General features: G+C 40.4%; 1 protein-coding gene across 1 annotated transcript; it reads right to left on the bottom strand.

Moving 5' to 3' along the window:
* Positions 1-1,213: 1,213 nt before the first annotated feature.
* LOC109482487 lies at positions 1,214-19,846 on the bottom strand. Its single transcript, XM_019785212.1, has 21 exons — positions 19,724-19,846; positions 18,944-19,167; positions 18,287-18,410; positions 17,593-17,782; positions 16,955-17,085; positions 16,401-16,517; positions 15,735-15,983; positions 13,481-13,573; positions 13,048-13,140; positions 12,275-12,443; positions 7,224-7,345; positions 6,178-6,273; positions 5,541-5,653; positions 4,889-5,009; positions 4,607-4,629; positions 4,260-4,381; positions 3,830-3,944; positions 2,691-2,789; positions 2,117-2,190; positions 1,917-1,981; positions 1,214-1,421 (listed from the first exon to the last, which is right to left on the bottom strand). The coding sequence occupies exons 1-21, from the start codon at positions 19,844-19,846 to the stop codon at positions 1,350-1,352; spliced, it is 2,535 nt and encodes an 844-aa protein (XP_019640771.1). The 3' UTR covers positions 1,214-1,349.
* Positions 19,847-20,475: the final 629 nt, after the last annotated feature.

Genomic DNA, 20,475 nt, shown 5'->3' with positions numbered 1-20,475 from the left:
TTTCTCTTTAACTATAGCTAATTTAATTTCTCGGTTCTCGTACGGATTTTTTGGGGGAAATAGAGGTGCAGGGCAAAATATAAAAGAAACAAACATCACTTGATACATACTTGGCTGGTTAACATGCACATTTCAATTAATTTTTATCTACTGCATTGATAAATGATAAAGCATGCAGCAAAACCAGTACTTTCTTCAGAGGTTGTTTCTAAAATATGATAATCATTTGGGGTTTATTCACATCCTGAATGGTACTTATACAAGTAACCTAATCTTAGAAATTAATTTGGCCTGACCTTAAAAAGAAAAAAAATTATGGCAGAACACATTGTACTTACAGGTCACAAGTCATCTCAACAGTTTTGAAAGTACTATAATCTGCTGGAATAGACTTTTTTTAATACATTGTAGATATTAAACACATTAAACATTTCAAACAAAACATTTCAAACTTTCACTCTGTATACTTGTATATCATATCATATCATATCATATCATATCATATCATGATACAAATCAATTCTATTGCAACTTTTAGGTATCTAAAGTGATCATATAATATTGCTTTAAAATCACTCATCCATGCATGTAACTCTCAAAGACTTACATCCTAAAACCTTGTCACATTGTGGGGGATAAAGGTTTGAACTTTGTTACGGTTCAACTTGGTATGTCAGTTCCAACAGCCTTCAGCTTCATAGCTACAGTAATAATGAACAAACATGGAACAGATAGAATACTGGTTTTCAAATAGAAACACACAGCTTTTACAAATCGTTATGTAATTAGCCACGTAATTGTGCACACTAAAGTTTAACTTTGAAACCATTTCCCAGTTGGGAGGAAGCAGAAACATTGTGAAAAACACAATCTAGGTGGGGTATCAGAATACTAGCTGCCAGAACGTTTTTACATGCAAATTAGGGCTGAAAATACCACCTACAGGTTAGTGCAGGTAAAACTGGAGCTATGCTGGTATTTCTGATGGTTACCTGCACTGCTCCATGCTCTAAGTATGCAAGTGTAGGTGGGTTTTGGACTGATTATTTGAGTTGTTATCACCTGTGAAATGCTAAATAAAGAATTCAGATGGTTTCTTATAATTGTCTGCAGTTTGATGCATATTTCGTCAAAACTATTTTTCAGGTACGTACAATTTGTTAAGTGCAGGCTACTTCAAATGCTACCTGCACCAGTGCAGATATATATCTAAAAAAAAAGTATTTCAAACCGTGCATCCTTCAATTTATACCAAGCTTTTATAATAAGTGTGCTGAAACGGTCAATAAACTATGACGTTCTTGTCATGTGGGACAACTTAAGTCACAAGTGGAAGACATCACGATCACTCAGAGTTTGACAAAGGCTTCCAAGATGACACGTCCGTCATTAACAAGTCCACAGTTCGGCTTCTCCAACTCCTGAAATCAGGCAAACAGGACTGAAAACACTTCTGCAGCCAATACCTCAACACAAGCAGTAAAAGTTGTCATTACGTGTATCAAAAGTAAAGCAGTCATACTGTCAAATTAAGGCCTAGGAAAAAAATGTTGTGTTTCCTGTTTCAGTATTTTCTTTCTTTCTTTCTTTCTTTCTTTCTTTCTTTCTTTCTTTCATTTAGACTTTCTTTAAGGTGATTTCTAGTGATCAAACTCATGCAAGGCAGTTTAACAAAGTAAAAACTTGCATGAGGACACATTCATTTTCAATGTCAATGTTGGAAAACCGATTGTACAATATAATGTTAAATGACTCGAATGTCAAATCATGGAGCTCGAAAAATATCAGTTCGAAAAATATATGTCCCTTGCAGGGATCCACACAAAAAAAGGCTAGGGTCGGCAGTTTTTTGTAGGGTCGGTCAGGAAACACAACATAGTAGGCTTAATGTAATGAATTGATACCAAATCACTGACCTCTAGTGCGATGAACTCTGACCATCCTTTGTTAGCGTGCTGGGCATCATATCGATTTCTCAACCCTGGACAGGAACAGACAAATGTTTAGAAGTTGTCATTCAAACTTAACAGCAACTTGAACTCACTTCAATCAAGTTTATTGCAAAGTTTTGACCTCTAAGTAAAATTACTAGTACTACAGTAGTTTCTGTACTCACATTTCTGGTACATCTGACCATGTGCTTCTTGTGGAAGAATGCGGAGCTGTGTTGCTACAGTCAAGAACCAGGCACTGAGGAAAAGTTCAGGCATGTCAAACTTGAAAACAGGCTTCCCAACATAATGAAAACATGCTGTTTACGTTTTGAGACATGATTCACTGAAATGCACAGAAATGGCAAACACTAAACAGCATTTGTTGCCATGTCTCTCTCAATATCAAAATAGGTGCAATAGGTAAAGGTAGTTCCAAAGATAAGGTACAGAATTAAATGTAGTCCTATAGCCTTTTTGAGGCCGTTGGGGCAGTGGGTTTTAAATCCATTGGAAGACAGAGCCCATGCCTCTCCTTCCACTGCTTATTACCTCCCCAACCAAAGTCAGGTACATATTTTACACCTGGGTGGATACAGGAATAAGTCATATAAAGTGCCTTTCCCAAGGACACAACGAATTGCCACGAATAGCAGGAATTGAACCCGTTACCTCTTGATCTTGTGTCCACTCACCTAGCCACTCAACGCCACTGCTTGTATAGAAAATTAATGTAACTGTGTCTAATCGGAGGCTTACCCCTGGCTGTCTGGTCTACCCAGACACTGCAGGAACACAGACAGGAATCTCTTCTGTCCACCACTCACTGTAGACAACTTGTTCTCTATTAAAAGTCTCCTGGAGTGAGAGAAAAGAACAGTAAACTAGAAAGGCCAATATTTGCTATGGAGCAAATACAGCGATGGGTTCACCACATTTTACGACATGGCAGGGAAAGAATGGGAAACACAAGGGAAAACAATGATTTACATTGATATAACTATAATATGAAGTAAAATACAACTAAAACAACAGTTGGATAGCTATTCCCTACTTTATTGGTTAGGATTTTTAATTGCATAATGCAAACTGTTGATTTTCAAAAAAAAAAAAAAAACGTCCATGCCCGGCATTCCAATGCTGGAGCAGGAAAGCTTGAAATACCTACCAAAACACTTGAATACAGACATACTGTCAGTATGGAAATGCTTCCGTGCAGGTGTTAATCAAGTTAAATCCCAACAGCCAATCAGCAAGAAGTATAGAGGAAAGCTGCATGCCTATTGGTTGATGCCCTGCATTCCATTGTCATGACTCATGCCCAAACGTGGTAAACAAGGCATACTAACACAGTAATACATTTGCTATAACACAGCCAAAAAACTCAAATAAAACCATTCTAAAAGCCTGTATCACAATAATTTAAAAAACGCCTAGGGGTATTTGCCCACTGTACCTCCATACCAAATTTCAGGACCTTAGGCCCTAAAATGAAGAAGCTGAATCCATTTAAAAAATGGCAGGAGAAGAAGGAGAAGGAGAAGAAACATCAGAAAAAGCAATATGGTTTCACCACACCACTTCGTGGTGTGGTGAACCCATAATGAGTGGGCTGACATTTGTTAGCAAAATGGAAATATTGTTCTATAGCCTCTACATTAACCCATGGGCGAGCAAAACAGCAAATGTTGAGAATTCTGCTGCAGTACCACTGAAAGCCAGTAGGGGCCATTACATGTCCCATCCCAGTGACACCTGAAAAGGGCTAGAGTAACCAGGTTTTTGCTTTCTTGGGAAGCCGAAGTTGCACAGTCAAAAAAAGTCCAATCTCTTGTGTTTTTAATTACAGTTTAAACTGCTTCATAAGGACAGTTGTATGGGTTGAACTGTGACCCTACCATTCCAGTGACTGCCAGACCACAGCTGAGCTGTAGCGTCTCTTCCCCACCGGTCCTGTCCTGAAGTCTGCCACACTGATGGAGGCTCGGATAGTCAGCTCTGTACTGCTCGAATCTGCACACAACATCATCATCATCATCAGTTGACCGTATGGGTCATATAGAATACTACACGGTGTATTCCGTATCGCCAGAGGTACCAGCCCAACAGCCAAAGGCCAGAGGGAGATCCGATCCGTGGGAGGACTGGGACTGAGGGTGATGCGGAATACACTGTGTTGTATTTTATTTATGTCATACCCACCCGAGAAAACAGACGTTTCAATGTGAAATGTGCCAAAATTTGGTGTATCTAAACAAAAAGTGTAATGGCGTCAATTCCAACATCCAAATTCGGTGTTCTAAGTTTCAGAGCCCTGACTGTGCCCACCATGAGAGAGCTCCATGCCCTGTAGGGTCTGTAAGGTTGGTCTGAAGTCCACACACTTGGACAGAGACGTGTGCGGGAACAGGACGTCACAGGTCTCCTGGGACTTCTGCAGCTCTGTCAGCCTGGGAACGGGGTAACACAGGCAGCTTAGGAACAGGGTAACGTGTGATTTAAAGGCATCGGATGTAATTTCAGGGCAGTAAAACTTGATTTTCAAAGTCAATTTTCTGGTCTTTCTTTTTACTGTGCATAGGGTTCAAGTATTTCATGAAGAGAATAATTATGCATTTTGTACCCTAAGTATTAACTTAATAGAGCAAAGGTATGAAAATTAAATGGGTGCCTACTTTTGTTGAAGAGCTTGAACATCCTGCAGAGAGAAACACAAAATATAAACTTATTAAATTGCAAGCAATGTTTTCTTTTCAGACAATATAAAGTATACTTAGGCCACACTATGTATGTGCAAGGATATATTCTTAAATTATATAGACTTATATTATATGTTGATGATAATTATTTTGTCTGACCCTGACCTCTTCCCTCAAGACCTCAATGAAACTGCACTTGAGAACTTGAGTACTTCAAGAATAGACAAAAGTTCAAACAAAGAAATGATTGCTACAGACCATTAGGAAGTTGACTGGTTGCTTGTTCTCCAGATGGTGTTTTGCCAGTTCCAGTTCCTTGGTCAGGGCCTCGTGTTTGTTCTTATACACACTTAGCAACTCCTTCTGCCGCTGGAGATATCTGAGGGAGACATAAGTTTCTCATGTAAGGATATTTTTGAAAACTTGAGAAGATCCTTAGATTTAGAATGTTAAGGGGGTAATTATTGCAATTGTATTTTGTCATGTGCCTCGAACATGAAATGCATTCCATTTTAGTTCTAGAGTGCCAAACTGGATGGCAGACAATGAACAATGTGTACTTCTAGATGTGGAAAGGAAAAGATTGCAGGGGACAATTCAAGGAGTATAAAGATGAAATGAATCGCTTTTGCCTATCATTTTTCTTCAGAATTTAATTTTGGGTTTAACACTTTATTACAATGCAGATATTGAGACTGAATTGTAATGACTTTACACAGTGCATTTTGAAAATGGTAATTAAAAATCAAAACATCAATGCACATTATTGATATTCATGATTGTGTTCCTTTCTTCTTTTTCATGACATTCGTTATCAATTCTTATTCTTTTATGAATTTGCTACCAATTACACAATCTCTCCTGGCCTCACATAATAATATGGAGAGAATTACAATTGACCTATCCCTACCTTGTCTTTGCTGCCTTTGTCTGTGCTATGAGAGCCTGCTCCTGCTTGTCCACAGCTTTCTTCAAGTTACTGCACTGGTCCTTGATGGACTGTTCCAGGCTCTTGGCTGAGTGCTGCAAGACAACAGGTATATAGTAAGATGTCATCTTTGAATACATGAACAGAACCTAAGTTAAATGGTAAATTCAGTATCTGTATCTGTATAGCCAGTATAACTGCCCTTTGGCATAACACACCAGCTGAAGTGAAGGTGTGTTATAATGCAGTATGATGCATGTCACATTCCAGTTTATTTTCAGTTGCGAAATAGTTGCTTTATTTTTATGTCAATTACTGGTCACCATTTTCAAGTCAAACAATCCTTAACATCATTTTTACTTTCTCCATTTCTCATTCCACAATCTACATGTAGTATTTGTACATTCTACCTTTTCAGGTTTAGAAGTTTGAGTTCATTCAGATAATTTTTTACTTAACAATTCTTCTGTATTGTACATAGCTTTTTAGCATAAGTGTGTGATATGTTAGTAAGTCTATTTCTATCTCACTTTTAGATGCTTTCTTTGAGATGAAAATAAGGCTTTACAGGTAGAAACAACTTCAAATTCCCTTAATGCATGTAGAAAATACTCCTTACTTTAATTTTCTCCTCCGAACGTTTGAGTTTCTCCAGACTCCAGGTCATGTTTTTACTCCTGCCCTCCAGGAGTACCAGACTCTCCCGCACTGTTTTCTGTACAAACACAACAAGAACCTTACTATCAACAAAACAAACAGGATATAGGTAAATATAGAACAAATACCTGTACGGAGATGTCCACAGTTGAAGTGTGAAATAATGGTACACATTCCGGTTAACTGTTTGTGCAGGACTGGTACATTGTACATTATAAAATAGGAGTTGTATATCTACACCCAAGCGTTTAGAATGTCTACCTGCACCAGTCCAATTTTTATGACAGGGCTTGAAATACCACTTGAAGTGCCTTTTAAATGACACCCAAGGCACACAATATTTAGCCAGAAATGGCAGGAATCAAACTTGTGACATATGCATGTCTGCTGGCCTAACCACTCAGACACTGACCATTGATGCCCTAAAGACACTGACCATTGATGTACCTCACCTCACCTATATATACTAGTAGTACACATACTAGTTTACTGTAAATGCATTTTTGTTCGCGAGAGTTTTAGTCGCGAAGTCATCTCCTCGCGAACACTTTTGTTCCGTACTGACCCCCTCCCCAGCACACCATGCATATACGAAGGCAACAACAACAACAAAGTATACTAGTACTCGAAGACTCGAAGAATAACATCGTTTTTGTAATGAAATATAAATTTATTTTAACAAACATACGGCGGTCCAGTGATGCCGATTCTGTCCTTGACCCTACCGATAGCACCGAAGTTGTCCTTTGAAAACCCCAAAAATTGTGAGGGCCTGGCTGGTCAGTGCGCTCAGGCCCGGGAACTTGCGCCGAGCGGTACTCACGGAATCAGAACCAAGTTGTCTGCGTATCGGCACATGGTGGCGGCGTTGATAAAATTTAAAAATCACTGATTCGTGAAGTCAAATCCCTCGCGAACTCTCAAATTGGCCGATACTGCGAAAAAAAGTCCTCGCGAACAAAAATGCATTTACAGTATTTATTTGCATTATGATAAGATCTGTATTACCCTGGCTGTGTCGTATGCTGCATGTATGTCTCCTGTAGTGTGTCCTCTATGGTCTCCCTCCTGGACACATGATGTACACACAGGTCTCTTACAGCTCACACAGTACACATCCAGGACCTGGTCTGTGGAACATGGACAACAAGGCAATCAGAGATGGCAGACTTCACACCCTTCATGCAGTGTTGTATTGCTTATACATATACAGGGCTCGAAATACCAGGTGGCGCACTGGCGCGGCGCCACCTGATTTTGCTTGGCGCCACTTATTCCTAAACTCAGGTGGCGCAGCGCGCCACCTATAATTTGCGTGGATCGAGCCGCTAATCGCATGGATCGGGCCCCATTGTCGGCACAATCTTGTGAATTGTCGATGAATTGTCGATCTCGCCATGACGCCACAAAAAAAAAACGTTCTCATTGGTAGAAAATCAGACACCTCGCTGGCGTTTCACAACACAATTTTCATGTAAACAACTCCGACTGTCCTTGTACATGCAAAGCGCGCCGATACAAAATCCTGCTAAGTTTTCGGCGGCTCGGCAGAAAAATAATCCATCCCCAGAAGAAATTTTACGCATGAAAATAACAACTACAACTTGTTTTCGTCGTTATATGAGTTTCTGAGGCCGTAAAATGTTAAAACGGTTGAAATTTGTCGGAAAAAACAGCTCGAAAGACAGAATGAAAATGGCCGACGCTGCTTCCAACAATGTGGTCAAAGGTGAAGATAGCATCCAAGCGTCCAAGATACATGTACTAGTATTACACGCATGAAAAAAATTTTTTCGGCAACGACAGAAATAAAAATTCACTCGTATTTTTAAAAGGTTAATTTGTAAACATTACCGTGAAATTTTCCGAATTTATTGGTTTCTAGTGTCAGAATATAATGTTGTTTCTATGAATGTGCGGTTGGATGCTGTGGGGGCTTTTACAATCGGGAGAATCAGATATTAAGAGCATGCTTTCTTTCTTTCTTACTTTCTTTATTGAGTGTCTCTAAATTTTTTTTTAGTATGAGTTTATAGACATAATCACATTTTTATTTGTTCAGCTGTGTCAATATGTGATTTTGTTTGGGAAATATGATTTAATTTTTTTGGGTTAAAAAGTTTGGTATATATTAATTATGTCCGTAACACCTTAGGAATACTTGCTCCAAGTTCCAGGTAATAAGTACATGTACAATTTGTATCATGTATTTTTCACTTGTTGAACTTGTGGAAGCACCGTTGGCCCCCGGTTAGGGGTCATCCGGGGAACCTATGCCCAATTTTTTTTTTAAATCAAGGGAGCTAATACCATTTTTTATTAGATTTTGAAGATTTGTCCGGGGGGTATGTTTGTTCCGGGGGGTATGTTTATTTGGCAGATGAGAGTAACATTATCCTTGCGCAAACGAAGAACATGGCGCACGTAACACCACCCGCATAAGTGTGCCGCCATGTAGAGGCGTGGCATTCCCACGGCGGCAGCCCTGTGATGAAGTGATGTAAAGGTGGCATTCTTTATTAAAACATTGTTGTTTGAGAGCTTTTGTGTTCTTTACATTACTTTATTTTATAACATAAAACTTTAGTAGTTAACTAGAAGAAAACGTAATAGATATAAGTAGCAGATTTGAAGAAAATGATAACTTGGAAGTGTTGCCACTTGAATACTGATGGCGCCTCCTGGCTTTTGACTCAGGTGGCAACATGCGCCACCTGGCTGAAAAAAGTATTTCGAGCCCTGATATATGACAGACAGATATAAACAATCCCAAAATAATTACAACACTCCATAACTAAAGCCATACGGACCAGATTGCCTGGTTGAAAAATAAGTCGGGGGGCGTCGCCCCCCCAAAAATCTTGCTAAAACCCTTTGTATTTTTCCACTAAAATCTGCCGCAAATACTAGCAAAGAAATACAGCGCGCGGCACTGCGATGGTAGACGACACTGCCCCTTGTTTTCTTGCGAAATCCTCGGGCCGCGGCCGGCTGTTGTCTCTGTTTGTCCGCTACTGGTCTTTAGCGGAAGAGTCACGGGGACTGTACGATATTTACCGGGGAGGGAGGGCCGGTCGTCTGAGGGGGGAGGGCCTAGGGAAAAAAATTGAGCCGGGGGGAGGGCCTAGAAAAAAAATATTTTAATTTGGGGGAGGGCCTAGGTAAAAAAATTTTCCAAGATCCTTTTAACTCTACAACGTTTTTATACACTTTCAAAGCATGTCTGTCCCATACATATCGTAGCGATTTGCCAGTCATTGGAATCGGCAGAATTTTACGTTCCAATAATATCAATCCCTATTATTATAATGTATTCGCCCAAATCTCCCACAGTCCCCTTCAAAATCTTGCAGTTTCGCCAGAATCGGCGAAACTGGACTACACAGCCAAATTACATGGATTAAAGTCGCGGCAATCGCGGCAATCGAAACGATACCGATCAAAAATGTAGGGAAGGCTTGTCGGAAGATTTTGAAAATTAATTTTCGCCGTTCAACGCACCCTTCCCAGAGGTGTGCGTGCGTGCGTCGGCAAAGGTCCCGCTGGTCCCGCCTCGCAACTCGCTCGAACTTTTCGGCGTGGATATGTCGGATGTTGACGGATTACTAGTAATTTGGTATTTTTCTTAAACCAAGGACTATTTTAACATTTATATCTATGTCCCTCCGTAAGTTTTTTTTTTTTTTTTTAACTTTTCCGTGTCCGCCACGGCTACTTTATTAAATACAAATGTTCATTGATACATGTATGTCATAACAAATTCTCAGCAAAGCTTAGTGTACAAAGTGTACTCATGTGTATATGGAACAGTAATAAAGGAAGGTATTAACTACATCATCTTTCTGCAGTTTTCTGTGGTCATCTTTATGTCTTAACCAGGACACATAGATGGCATACTTAGTAGGGCTGGGTACCGGTTCAGAAAATTCAGGTCCAGGTCCGGATCAGGTTCAGAGGATCAGGTCCAGGTCCGGACCTAAACCTGGACCTTATTACTGAAGTACAGTAGTAGGAGCAATTTAACTGAGTACGTGTATGCCTTGATGATATCTATCGCATGGTACTACCACAAACCTCATGGTCCGTGAACTTTCTTATCGACCTAAAATGGAACCCACTGTTACAGAAGAGACAAACATGGATTTAGGCTAATCTAGTTTGATTCATGGTTATTTTTTTCACTTGCCATGACCAGATTACTTAAAGATGTCTGTACAATCTACCAAAATGTACTCTAAAATTAACAGAAAAGTACATCAGGTCCGATGATCAGGTTTTTGCGTTTAGGTTTTTTGGACTCGGTTCTTGAATGTTGTTCAGGTCCAAACAGGTCCAGCTGAACCGGTACCCAGCCCTAATACTTAGCGATTGTTAATATGTTACATTCTTCTGAACTTAGCAAAACTTCATCGTGCGTTACATCCTTGACAACATTAACTCTATTCCAGAAGTTCTTAAGTCTATCGCATTTCACAAACATATGTTCGTAGTTTTCCACAGTATTACAAATTACACAGTTATTACTATAAATGTTTCCTGATTCGTCTTTTACATTCCATTTGTTAAGTAAGTACCTACAGGGTAGTATCTTGTGCAGAATTTTAAAGTTTACTTCCCGCAGCTTATTGTGTTTAATATTACAAGTTTGAAATTTCCAGATTTTTCTCCAATCCAGATTAGGGGTTTCGAAGTTAATTGAAAACAACACGTAACTTGGCAATATTGTTCCCCTGTTTGTAATAAAATTGACGCGGAAGAAGTTCGTGGACGAAAGGTAGGCTAGATTTATTTCGATTTACACTGACTGACCTTAACGTTACTGACTTTAAATTTATATCTCGATGTACCAGCGAAATTTGTGCTGCCAAATTTGCCCCTCAACATGCAAAACATGGGTTGAAATTCAAAATTTTTTCGGGGGGAACATGCCCCCCCCCCAAAAAAAAGCCGGGCCTACTAGGGCTCTAGTGGCGCCTGTGGCGCGATGGCTCGCGCCTTCGGCGCTTCATGCGGGGAAAATTTTCAATCAAAATCTCGTCCTCCCCATACGAAAGTTCACTCTCTATGATTCACGCCGGGGGGAGGGCATAGGAAATTTTTTTGAGCCGGGGGGAGGGCCTAGGAAATTTTTTTTTACCTGGGGGGAGGGCCTAGGAAATTTTTTTTTACGCTACTCCCGGCGAAGTTTATAGCGAGGTCACTGCCCTCTTGGTAGGGGTAATAAAACTGAGCTAAGTGCTAGCAAAATTTGCCCTTCAAAATGCAGGAAATAACGTTTCAGAGGGTCTAGATTTCAAAATTTTCCCGGGGGAGCATGCCCCCGGACCCCCCTAGATAACGTCGCGCCTTCGGCGCGACGCCTCGCGCCTTCGGCGCTCGCAAAGATAGTGTACATGGGACAAAATCTCGCCCCCCCAGTCAAAATTTCGTGCCGCCGCCTCTGATGCTCATCAGTTTTTGACTGTTCTAAAATAAAGTTTGAGGCCATGCTGTTTCTTCACTAGTAGGTGCTTGAAGGATGACAGAAGTCAAAAGAAAAAGAAGATGCAGAGGAAGGGAGGTAGGGTTTGAATCGCTACTTGCTTGCACCAACAAGTCTGCCAAAGTCAAAGAAGATGCAAAAGAACAAAGAAAAAGAATTTACTGTTGAGCGTTCTGTCATTTGTTCAAATTTTCGTGACCACTTAGATTTTGTAATGATGGCAACAGCTTTTTTTTCAAGCTCACATGATCGTCATCATTGTACACAGATGATATCTCACATATAAATTATTGTTACAGTATTAAACTTTCTGTATCTGTATCAGTATAGCCGGTGTAACCGCCTTTCGGCGTAACACACCAGCTTCGCAGGCACGCGGCGCGGCGGCAGCTGGCTATATACTTTACACCGATCGACTTGTTATACTTAGCCCTTGAACATCTAACTCTACACATTGTTTAAAGCTATCTAATGACAATGCCCCTACTGTACTTGGTGACAGCGAGTTCCACTCATAGTCTCAAATCAGTATGTCCTATTCTCACAATCATTTAGCAAAACTGGAACAAAGCCTGACCTTGGTGCACAGAACACATGAGCGGCCGAGCCTTTTTCTTCTCACTCCCACTCTCGCCTTCCCGTTTCCTCTTCCCCTCAGACTTGCGACTCTTCTGGAAGCTGTCTGTGATGTTCTGGAGGTGAAAGTTCCTGGGCAGAGACTGGATCACATGCTCCTTTAAGGAAACCTGGAAGACATTACAATAAGAGTCACGGCTGACAGCACAGGGCTGGAAATACTGGGTGCATGTGCACCTTAGTACACCCAAATTTAGAGCTGTGCACCCAATTTTTTTCTGTGGGTGCACCAGTGCATCCATATTTTTGTAGGTTTACATATGTCAAGATGATAACTGTATAGAGTATACAGCATATTCTTAACATTTTAAGTATCAGAAAAATAATAAAATCACTCTTGTACTACTTTCCTTTGGAAATCAAACATAAATAGTTTTTGCAGACATTCTGCTCATTTTATTTTATATGGTGCACCCCAAAAATTTTCTGTGCACCCAAATATTTCAGATTGTGTGCATCAGTGCACCTATTCCCAAAAATGAAGTTCGAGCCTGAAGCATTAGCAAAGGCTGCAGGCCGGGGTGCCCTTAAGCCAAGACGTTACGCAGTACTGTATAGAAATTGAAAATAGGAGTAAGCTCAAAGTTTGGAATAAGAGAGGACTCAGGTAGAGATCAAAATCACTTAGTTGTTTGAAGTATAAAAGATATCAATTTCATGGTATTCACAGTTAATGAAATATTCATTTCTCTATTAAAGACAAGGAAAACCTACCGTCTCCTTGCATGTTGGACACTCGAACTCCAGAGCTTTTTCTGCCGTCTTGTTCTGAGTCTTCCTGGACCTCCCTCGTCTCAAGGGCTTGTTCTAAGAAGTCAAATAACATAAAGCAAAAAATTCTGATTCGTGACCACTGGTTGACATATCATTAAATATATGCTCATAATCATTATGAGCTGCAAAACAAATGAAAAGTGCTACTAGTACTACTGCTCAGTTTTAATGGTCAGAAATTTTATAAGACTTTTTATGTGTCATTGGCTAGGTTGTCATAATCCTTGATGTTTTTTTTTTTCGTTTCTTAAATTTCTTTATTTTTTTTATACCATTGTCGATATTATATGGCCCCCAAAGAATTTTATTGAAAACATGTAATACTCGAGGCCCGAGGGACATATTTTGAAGGTTTTCAGTTCCTGGATCTTACCCCCTTGGGAGCTGCGATCTTCTGTAGACAGTCGGTACAGAAGCTGTGCTGACAGGGCAGGACTCGGGGCTCCGCAAACAGATCCAGACAGATCTGTTGATGGGGCAACAGCAGGACAAAATCTTGATTTTCTACTCCGAAAATGGATACTTTCAAAACCGAACTGGTAACGTTACTCCAGTATATTTCGGTCGCTTCTAGATCAACATCAAATTGTTGTCATTGTTGCCATCATCACATGAAAGGCGTATAGTGATTACCGTATATACTAAAATTCCTGTGCCCCCCCCCCCCCCATAGCAACAACAACAAAATTTTTCAGTCTGATTTTCACGATCGACAAACCCAAACTAACTTCAAAATTCATGCCAATCTCACCGGACACGTCAGCTCCTCTTGTAGTGGATCTTCTGATGCCATTTTCTCGATGGATTTTTAGATGAAGGCGCCGTAAAAGCAGTAATGTTTGAAATCAATCGGTGACAGATCTTCACAGACGTTTTTTGAACGGACTTGAAAATGGCGCCAAAGGTCAAAGGGTAAATCTGAGATTTGGTGCAAACAGCCAATGCAGCAGACGAATTTTGAACTTTCTTCCTCAGGATATGCAGGATTTTGCTTATAATGACGAAAACCTGACGTACTTTCGTGGAATGTGAGGCTTATTCAATCATTTACTGAATGGTAAGGAAATTATGATAGTATAACGGACCTCCTGCGCCCCACCCAACTAACGCTGCAGTTCAAAAGCGACATCTACCAATCCTTGTCAACACTGCATACAGATCACGTCCTTGGTGCTGAAGCGGTTCTACCATGCAGTAACGTTACTTGTACAAGGTTTCACCACTCAAACTCAACCACATACGTGACTGCAAACGTATTAACTGGTAGAAATCAACAATTACTGTTTCTTATTGCTACATCTTTGACAGTAACTTTTGCGTGATTAACCCAGCTGCCTCCATGGCATGGGTCTAAAGCTAGAGTGTTTGGTAGTCTGTTAGTAGTAGATACATCTTGTAAAGACAACACACAATAATATCTAATCTGTAGCACTGACTTTATAGCCATAGACATTGTATATATACAACATTAGATAATTTTTGTATTCATTTCTGTAATAAAGTTACTGAATATATAACTAAATACATAACATTACAATCATTAACATTAACATTAAGTTACATATGACAAATTATTGATCATATTAACATTACATTGTTATTCCACTTGTTCCAAAATAACAGAAAGAGAAGCATTTCCACACATTTTCAAACAGGCAGGTCTATAGCTAACTTTCTAAGTGTCAGGAAAGTTTGCAGATTAAGAAAGTTGGGCTGATCTAATTGGATTTGACACTTCTAGGGTTAAATTGCAGCTAACCTGTATTTAGGGCTACCATTTTATCAGTGACATCATATTTTGTGTGAAGAAAATTTGCTATCCTGCCTCTCTACTTTAAAAACCTCAAACTCGGTTGGGTTAAGGCAGCCTATGGCCAACTATGATTAGTATTTCATACATATGGCTGTAACTTTTGATAGCTTGGTCGCACCACAACTTAACTTCACACAGTTCTAGTAGTACTTGAAACACATTGAGTAAAGGTTATTTTGTTTTTACTACTTCTGAATTTTTGGGTTAAAAATCAACATTTTGGTTAAAAAAAGCTGTGTACTTCATGGCTTTACGCCCAAGCGGTAACAACACCTTTCATCATGATATTTTACAAGTAGAAAGCCAACCCCCTATTTATTATTTTTGTCCGAGGCTATTTTGTTTTAAATGACAGTTACACTGTTTTTTGGGGCCAAAAACAACAGAAACAGCTATTTTTCTGTCATTTTTCGTTAAAAAATCGCCACAGTTAAAAAATTTCGACTTATATGCAAAATAGCCTCGGATAATTTTGATAAAAAAGTGATAATACGTAAACATGGATTACTCTAAAGATGAATTATGTTGTTTTCAGCTGGGCGTAAAGCCGTTTAAGTCATACTCCGAGAATAAAATGCGTAACAACGCGGGTTTACAGGGAAAACATACAAATGACCGCCGGTAACCCCGAATTCGAACACGCGTTCTATTCGAATGACGTCATATCGAACATGGTGGAACATGATTCGGGTTCGAAACATGTATGTGGCAATCGTGCAGATACACGTCCGAACTCGAACATGAATATCAGCCTAGGCCGCCTTAACCCAACCGAGAATCAGAGTTTCGCTTTTGCAGACTCTGCCCTCTTGACCCTGACATCCAGCCTCTCCACCCTACACCCTGACATGTCAACCTTCATCAGCTCACGCCCTCCTGGATACCTGTCCAGGTACCTGTCAATCATCTCCTGTTGCCGTGGCGACAGACTTCTGTAGTAGTCTGTGATTCGCTGCAGCATCCACATGGGGTAGGTGTAGACCCCGCGCTGACTGGTGACATTACCGAGGCGGAAATTGTGTGAGCCAATGACGCGCGGGAGAACATCAACTTCTGGATTGTCCTGTTCAGACAAAAGATGCAACTTTTTTTCTGAAATGAGTCTACAAGCGACATTAGGCAAGAGGAATTAGAATTCAGATTCTTATTGTGTACTTCAGAAATGGCTGAAGTACCAGAGTTATCAGCCAAATTTGACTGTTAATAGTACCCTGGGAGCCAGACTAGAATTGGGCCATTTAATAGCCGGTTCCCTTCGGAAGCTGGCCAACTCCCCTTGGGCTAAACTCCCCCGTAGCGCTAATTTAGATAGGTGAGCGTACTGCTTTTGGCTACCAAAGAGAACCAGCTAACAGCCCAATACTGGCTCCAAGAGAACCAGCTAACAGCCCAATACTGGCTCCAAGAGAACCAGCTAACAGCCCAAGTCTGGCTCCAAGGATATTTTAGGTGCCTTTACATGTACATCATAGTTTAGTACCTTCATGTACTGAGTGACTTTCTTGACCGTGTCCAGCAGTACTGGCACCTGTTCTGTGAACATCCGGTGGAGTATAGGATCCAGGGTAGCCGGGATCTCATCTCCTGGCAGGAAGCCCTGTTAAGAAAGTAACAAGACAATCAGAGATGGCAGACTTTCTCCCCTTCACACTGTAACAAATGGTTGAATCCTCACTTAACTGTCTGTAGAGACAGAGCTAATACAGCACTGGGTCACTGTCAACTGAAGTCTAACAGAACAATTATCATTGTGTCAATGTAAACCCGACTAACTCTAAGTGCTACACACCACTTTGCTACTACATCTGGGTCTCTCACACTTGGTCTTACACCACAGTTCCAGTTGGGTCTCACACTACAGTTTGACAACACAACACCCCCTGCTGGCAGAAATTGCACTCCTGAAGCATCTCCAGCCCCAATTGCAACTAAACACAAAACATCATGAAATGTAAGGACATGATATACAAAATTATGTAAAATAAAATAAAATATGAACATTTCTAGATATGAAAATTTTGAAGGTGGTGTTACCTGTTTATCTGGAGATACAGACTTCTTCACAGCCTTCCCATCCACGACGTCATGAGAGGGATTTAACAGAGCTCCGTTCATCCTCTCCACATAGCTGGCCACCAGGGGGGCCTGGCACTTCATCAGGTAACCTGGCAGCAATCAATCAGTCAATCAATCAATCAATCAGTCAATCAATTATCTGTGGGAGTCAGGAACCGATGCATCAGGTGGCTGTAGACATCTGAGACATTTTATACTGTAGACATTTGATACTGTATTTGCAGCCACCATATTATCTGCTTGCAAACTAACTAACTAACTAACAAACCAACTTCTGACCTGGGACAGGGTCCCTGTACAGGTGTGTGTACAGAGGTCCACAGAAACTAACTAACTAACTAACAAACCAACTCCTTGGTTGCCTGCATGCCCTTTTTTGTAAGGTGTAATCAGGCCTTTTTTAGTTAGTAGTCTTCGTAATCTGTAGGCAGCCTCCCCAAAAATCAACGTTATTCGTAATACAGTCATGTAGTACATTATCCGCAAAGCATAAAGTGATAATCACTTTGAGAATTTGCGTAATTCGTAATTGGCGGCAAAAATTTTGTTTAATTCGTAATCACTACACCCCCCCCCCATGCAGGGGTCCTCCTTACCTGGGACAGGGTCCCTGTACAGGTGTGCATACAGAGGTCCACAGAAGGCGAAGTCTGCCACACACGGCTGGTACCCCAGCAGGTAGGGATACCTGTTCAGGTGCTGCTGGAAATCTGATAAAAACTCCCGGTACGACCGCTCCACTTCTCCGACGGTGTCACTGTTAATTCCCAGGGAGCGGATGGAGTTCTAGACAACAAATTTAATCTGTCAGTATTACATGCAGAAAAATTTAGCATGAGGGAGCAGATTGCAAGCATGGTGAGGGAGCAAAGCATCAGAGGAGGGATATTTTTATGAGAGTAACACAATTGTAATGCTAGAATGTATTGCTGTATTCTTTTTTACTGGAAAAAGATCATTTTGAGAAAGACTAAATGGTGTGTGAGTAGCCACTTAGGGTTCAATCTGAAAATTGATATGAGCTAGGGAGCTGGCTGGTTACATGAGGGATTTACATTTTCACGTTTAGAAAAAAACCCTGACATGTATGTGTAAGAAAAATTCAATGCAAGACTACCATTTGGTAGCAAGACAGTTAGTCCAGGAGTTTTATACAACACATGCACCACTATTCCAAGAATGCTTAAGTTTGCGATTATATGACAGGGTCATACATACAAGAAATGTGACTGTGCCCTACGTTTCAACAATACAATTGTTGACAGTAAGAAAAAAGGAATTAAACTTAACCTTAAAGAAGCTGTAACCCTTAAAGTCTTCCAAGTTTTCCATCTGCTCCAGGGGTGAGGCATTCTCCTTGATAATGAAGCCAAAATTCAAGTCCACATACTTCTTGTGCTCAGTTTTGGACCACCTGGTGAAATCGTAACATAGTCAAATCAGTTTGACACATTCATTTTGTACACTTTGAAACCAAGGCTCATACAAGCAAGCAGAGAAGCCCTGCCAGTTTTTACTGTAATATTTAAGTACATGTATAGTACATGTTAATGAGAAATTATGAATCCTTTAAATTTATCCTATTTGCTAACATGATGAAACCAAGAAATGAACAATTAGAAGTAAAACAAACTAGATAGGTAACATTTGCAAAGCAAATGCATAATGTTTACCTTTGCATATGGTCTGCTCTGTTAATTCTTACTCAAACACATTCATATATATGGTCAGACAGGAGTCTAAATCCCTCCTGCTATAAAATTGCAACATGACGTAACCCAACACTAAGTTACCGTGGTGACAGACGTCTGGTTCAGGTCATTGACCTTATTGGTTTGGAGAGAAGAAAAAGAAGAGGAAACAGAGCAAAAACAATGTTTTCCTTCGGTAATCATAAATATCCTCCTGCTGAACAATGTTTTTGGGAATATTTAGAGAAAGGAGCACCTGTAGTGCATGGCAGGTAACAACAACCACTCATCTGCAAACAACTCCAACAGTAGAGACACCAGGTTCTGTCTGGGGGTGGGAGGTACCACTGCAGGATGGGGGTGTTTCTGTTCCAGGTACTCTATGATTGCGGTGGTGTCCTGAACCACCTTGTCTTCAGGAGTGATGATGACAGGGACAACACTCCATCCTGCCCTGGGGATTATTATTTCCATGTGGACCTGGAATAACATGACATTGTACATCATAATCTCACAGCCGTAATGATTAATACTCTTAAAGAAGGAATATGGGAGTGTTGAATGTCGAATAGGTGAGATCAGAACATACAATGATAAGACCAGTGTTCAGATTACAATGGATAGTTAATGCAAATTGTACTAGAAAGGTAACATTTGCAAAGCAAAGGCATACTATTAAATAAATGTTTACCGGCTCTGTTACCGGCTCTGTTAATTATTACTTCAAACACATTCATATGTATGGTCAGACGGGAGTCTAAATCCCTCCTGCTATAAAATTGATGTAACCCATGATGTAACCCAACACCAGTTACCATGGTGACAGAGGTCTGGTTCAGGTCATTGACCTTATATGTTTAGAGAAGAAGAGGAAACTGAGCAAAAACAATATCTTTTCCTTCGGTAGACATGAATATGGCTGTACATGTATGTTTTCACTTAGGTTTCGAAAAAAACAGTAGGCTTCCTATAGACCCTACAATTACTTTTAATATATTCAAATCATTTTGATGATATTTTAAAAAAGAATGTTCACCTGAATTGACGGCGCAACAGTCTCATATGGGATGTTCTTGTAACGTAAGTATGGCCGGACCTTCCCAGAGTAGTAAGAACACTCTTGTGCAAAAAACTGGTACACATTCTTCTTAGACGCCATCCCTGAAGGAGGTAAGAGGAGAATTATGCACGATAGCAAACAGGTTACAGTTAGCAGGGAGATCCAGACAAGGACAAAGATCGCAAGCTGCTATTTATCTCAGAAAAGTCGTTCTTAATGTCTTCATCTGTATCTGTATGACTGATATAACCGCCCTTCGGTGTAACGCACCAGCGGCGCAGCGGCAGTTAGCAATATCACACCGAACGACCTGTTACACTCTATCTTTGTACATTTGCTTGCATGAGTTGTTTGAAGCTTTCTATGGATCATGTCACTCTTGTTCTGGTGAGGACGTTGCATGAAGTTGACTTACCTAGATGGCAAACCCTCTGGACAGGACAGCGAGAATAGGGAGAAAATTGGGCCCGAAGCAGAGGAAAGTTTACTTCCGCACTGCCAGTGGGTCAAAGGTGAGGTCAATGACCGCGCGGACAGCTCGGTCATACGCAGACGCGAAACGTTTTGTTTCTAGAAATACATCAGTCGCTTCTTATTGAATACTTACAGTAAAACTCAGTCAGAACAAAGTCGTACTCTATTAGAAAGATGACCGAGGTAGGTCGGGGATTATCCGAGTCAGCATTATATTGTTATCGTGTGTTATTGAACCAGATGCTGGAATGCTA

Source organism: Branchiostoma belcheri, unplaced genomic scaffold (assembly GCF_001625305.1).
Source record: "Branchiostoma belcheri isolate BF01 breed outbred unplaced genomic scaffold, Haploidv18h27 scaffold6, whole genome shotgun sequence".
Lineage (NCBI taxonomy): Eukaryota > Metazoa > Chordata > Leptocardii > Amphioxiformes > Branchiostomatidae > Branchiostoma > Branchiostoma belcheri.
Note: the sequence above shows the minus strand (reverse complement) of the source record. Positions and strands in the feature narration are given on the sequence as shown.

What these genes read in the sequence shown, in the direction of transcription:
- LOC109482487 (XM_019785212.1), bottom strand. Translation starts at nt 19,846, where the DNA reads ATGGCGTCTAAGAAGAATGTGTACCAGTTTTTTGCACAAGAGTGTTCT. An exon ending in TTACCTGCCATGCACTACAG is followed by an intron (nt 18,411 to 18,943) that starts GTGCTCCTTTCT and finishes CGATTTCACCAG; the next exon opens with GTGGTCCAAAACTGAGCACA. An exon ending in GGTAGACCAGACAGCCAGGG is followed by an intron (nt 2,191 to 2,690) that starts GTAAGCCTCCGA and finishes ACTTTTCCTCAG; the next exon opens with TGCCTGGTTCTTGACTGTAG.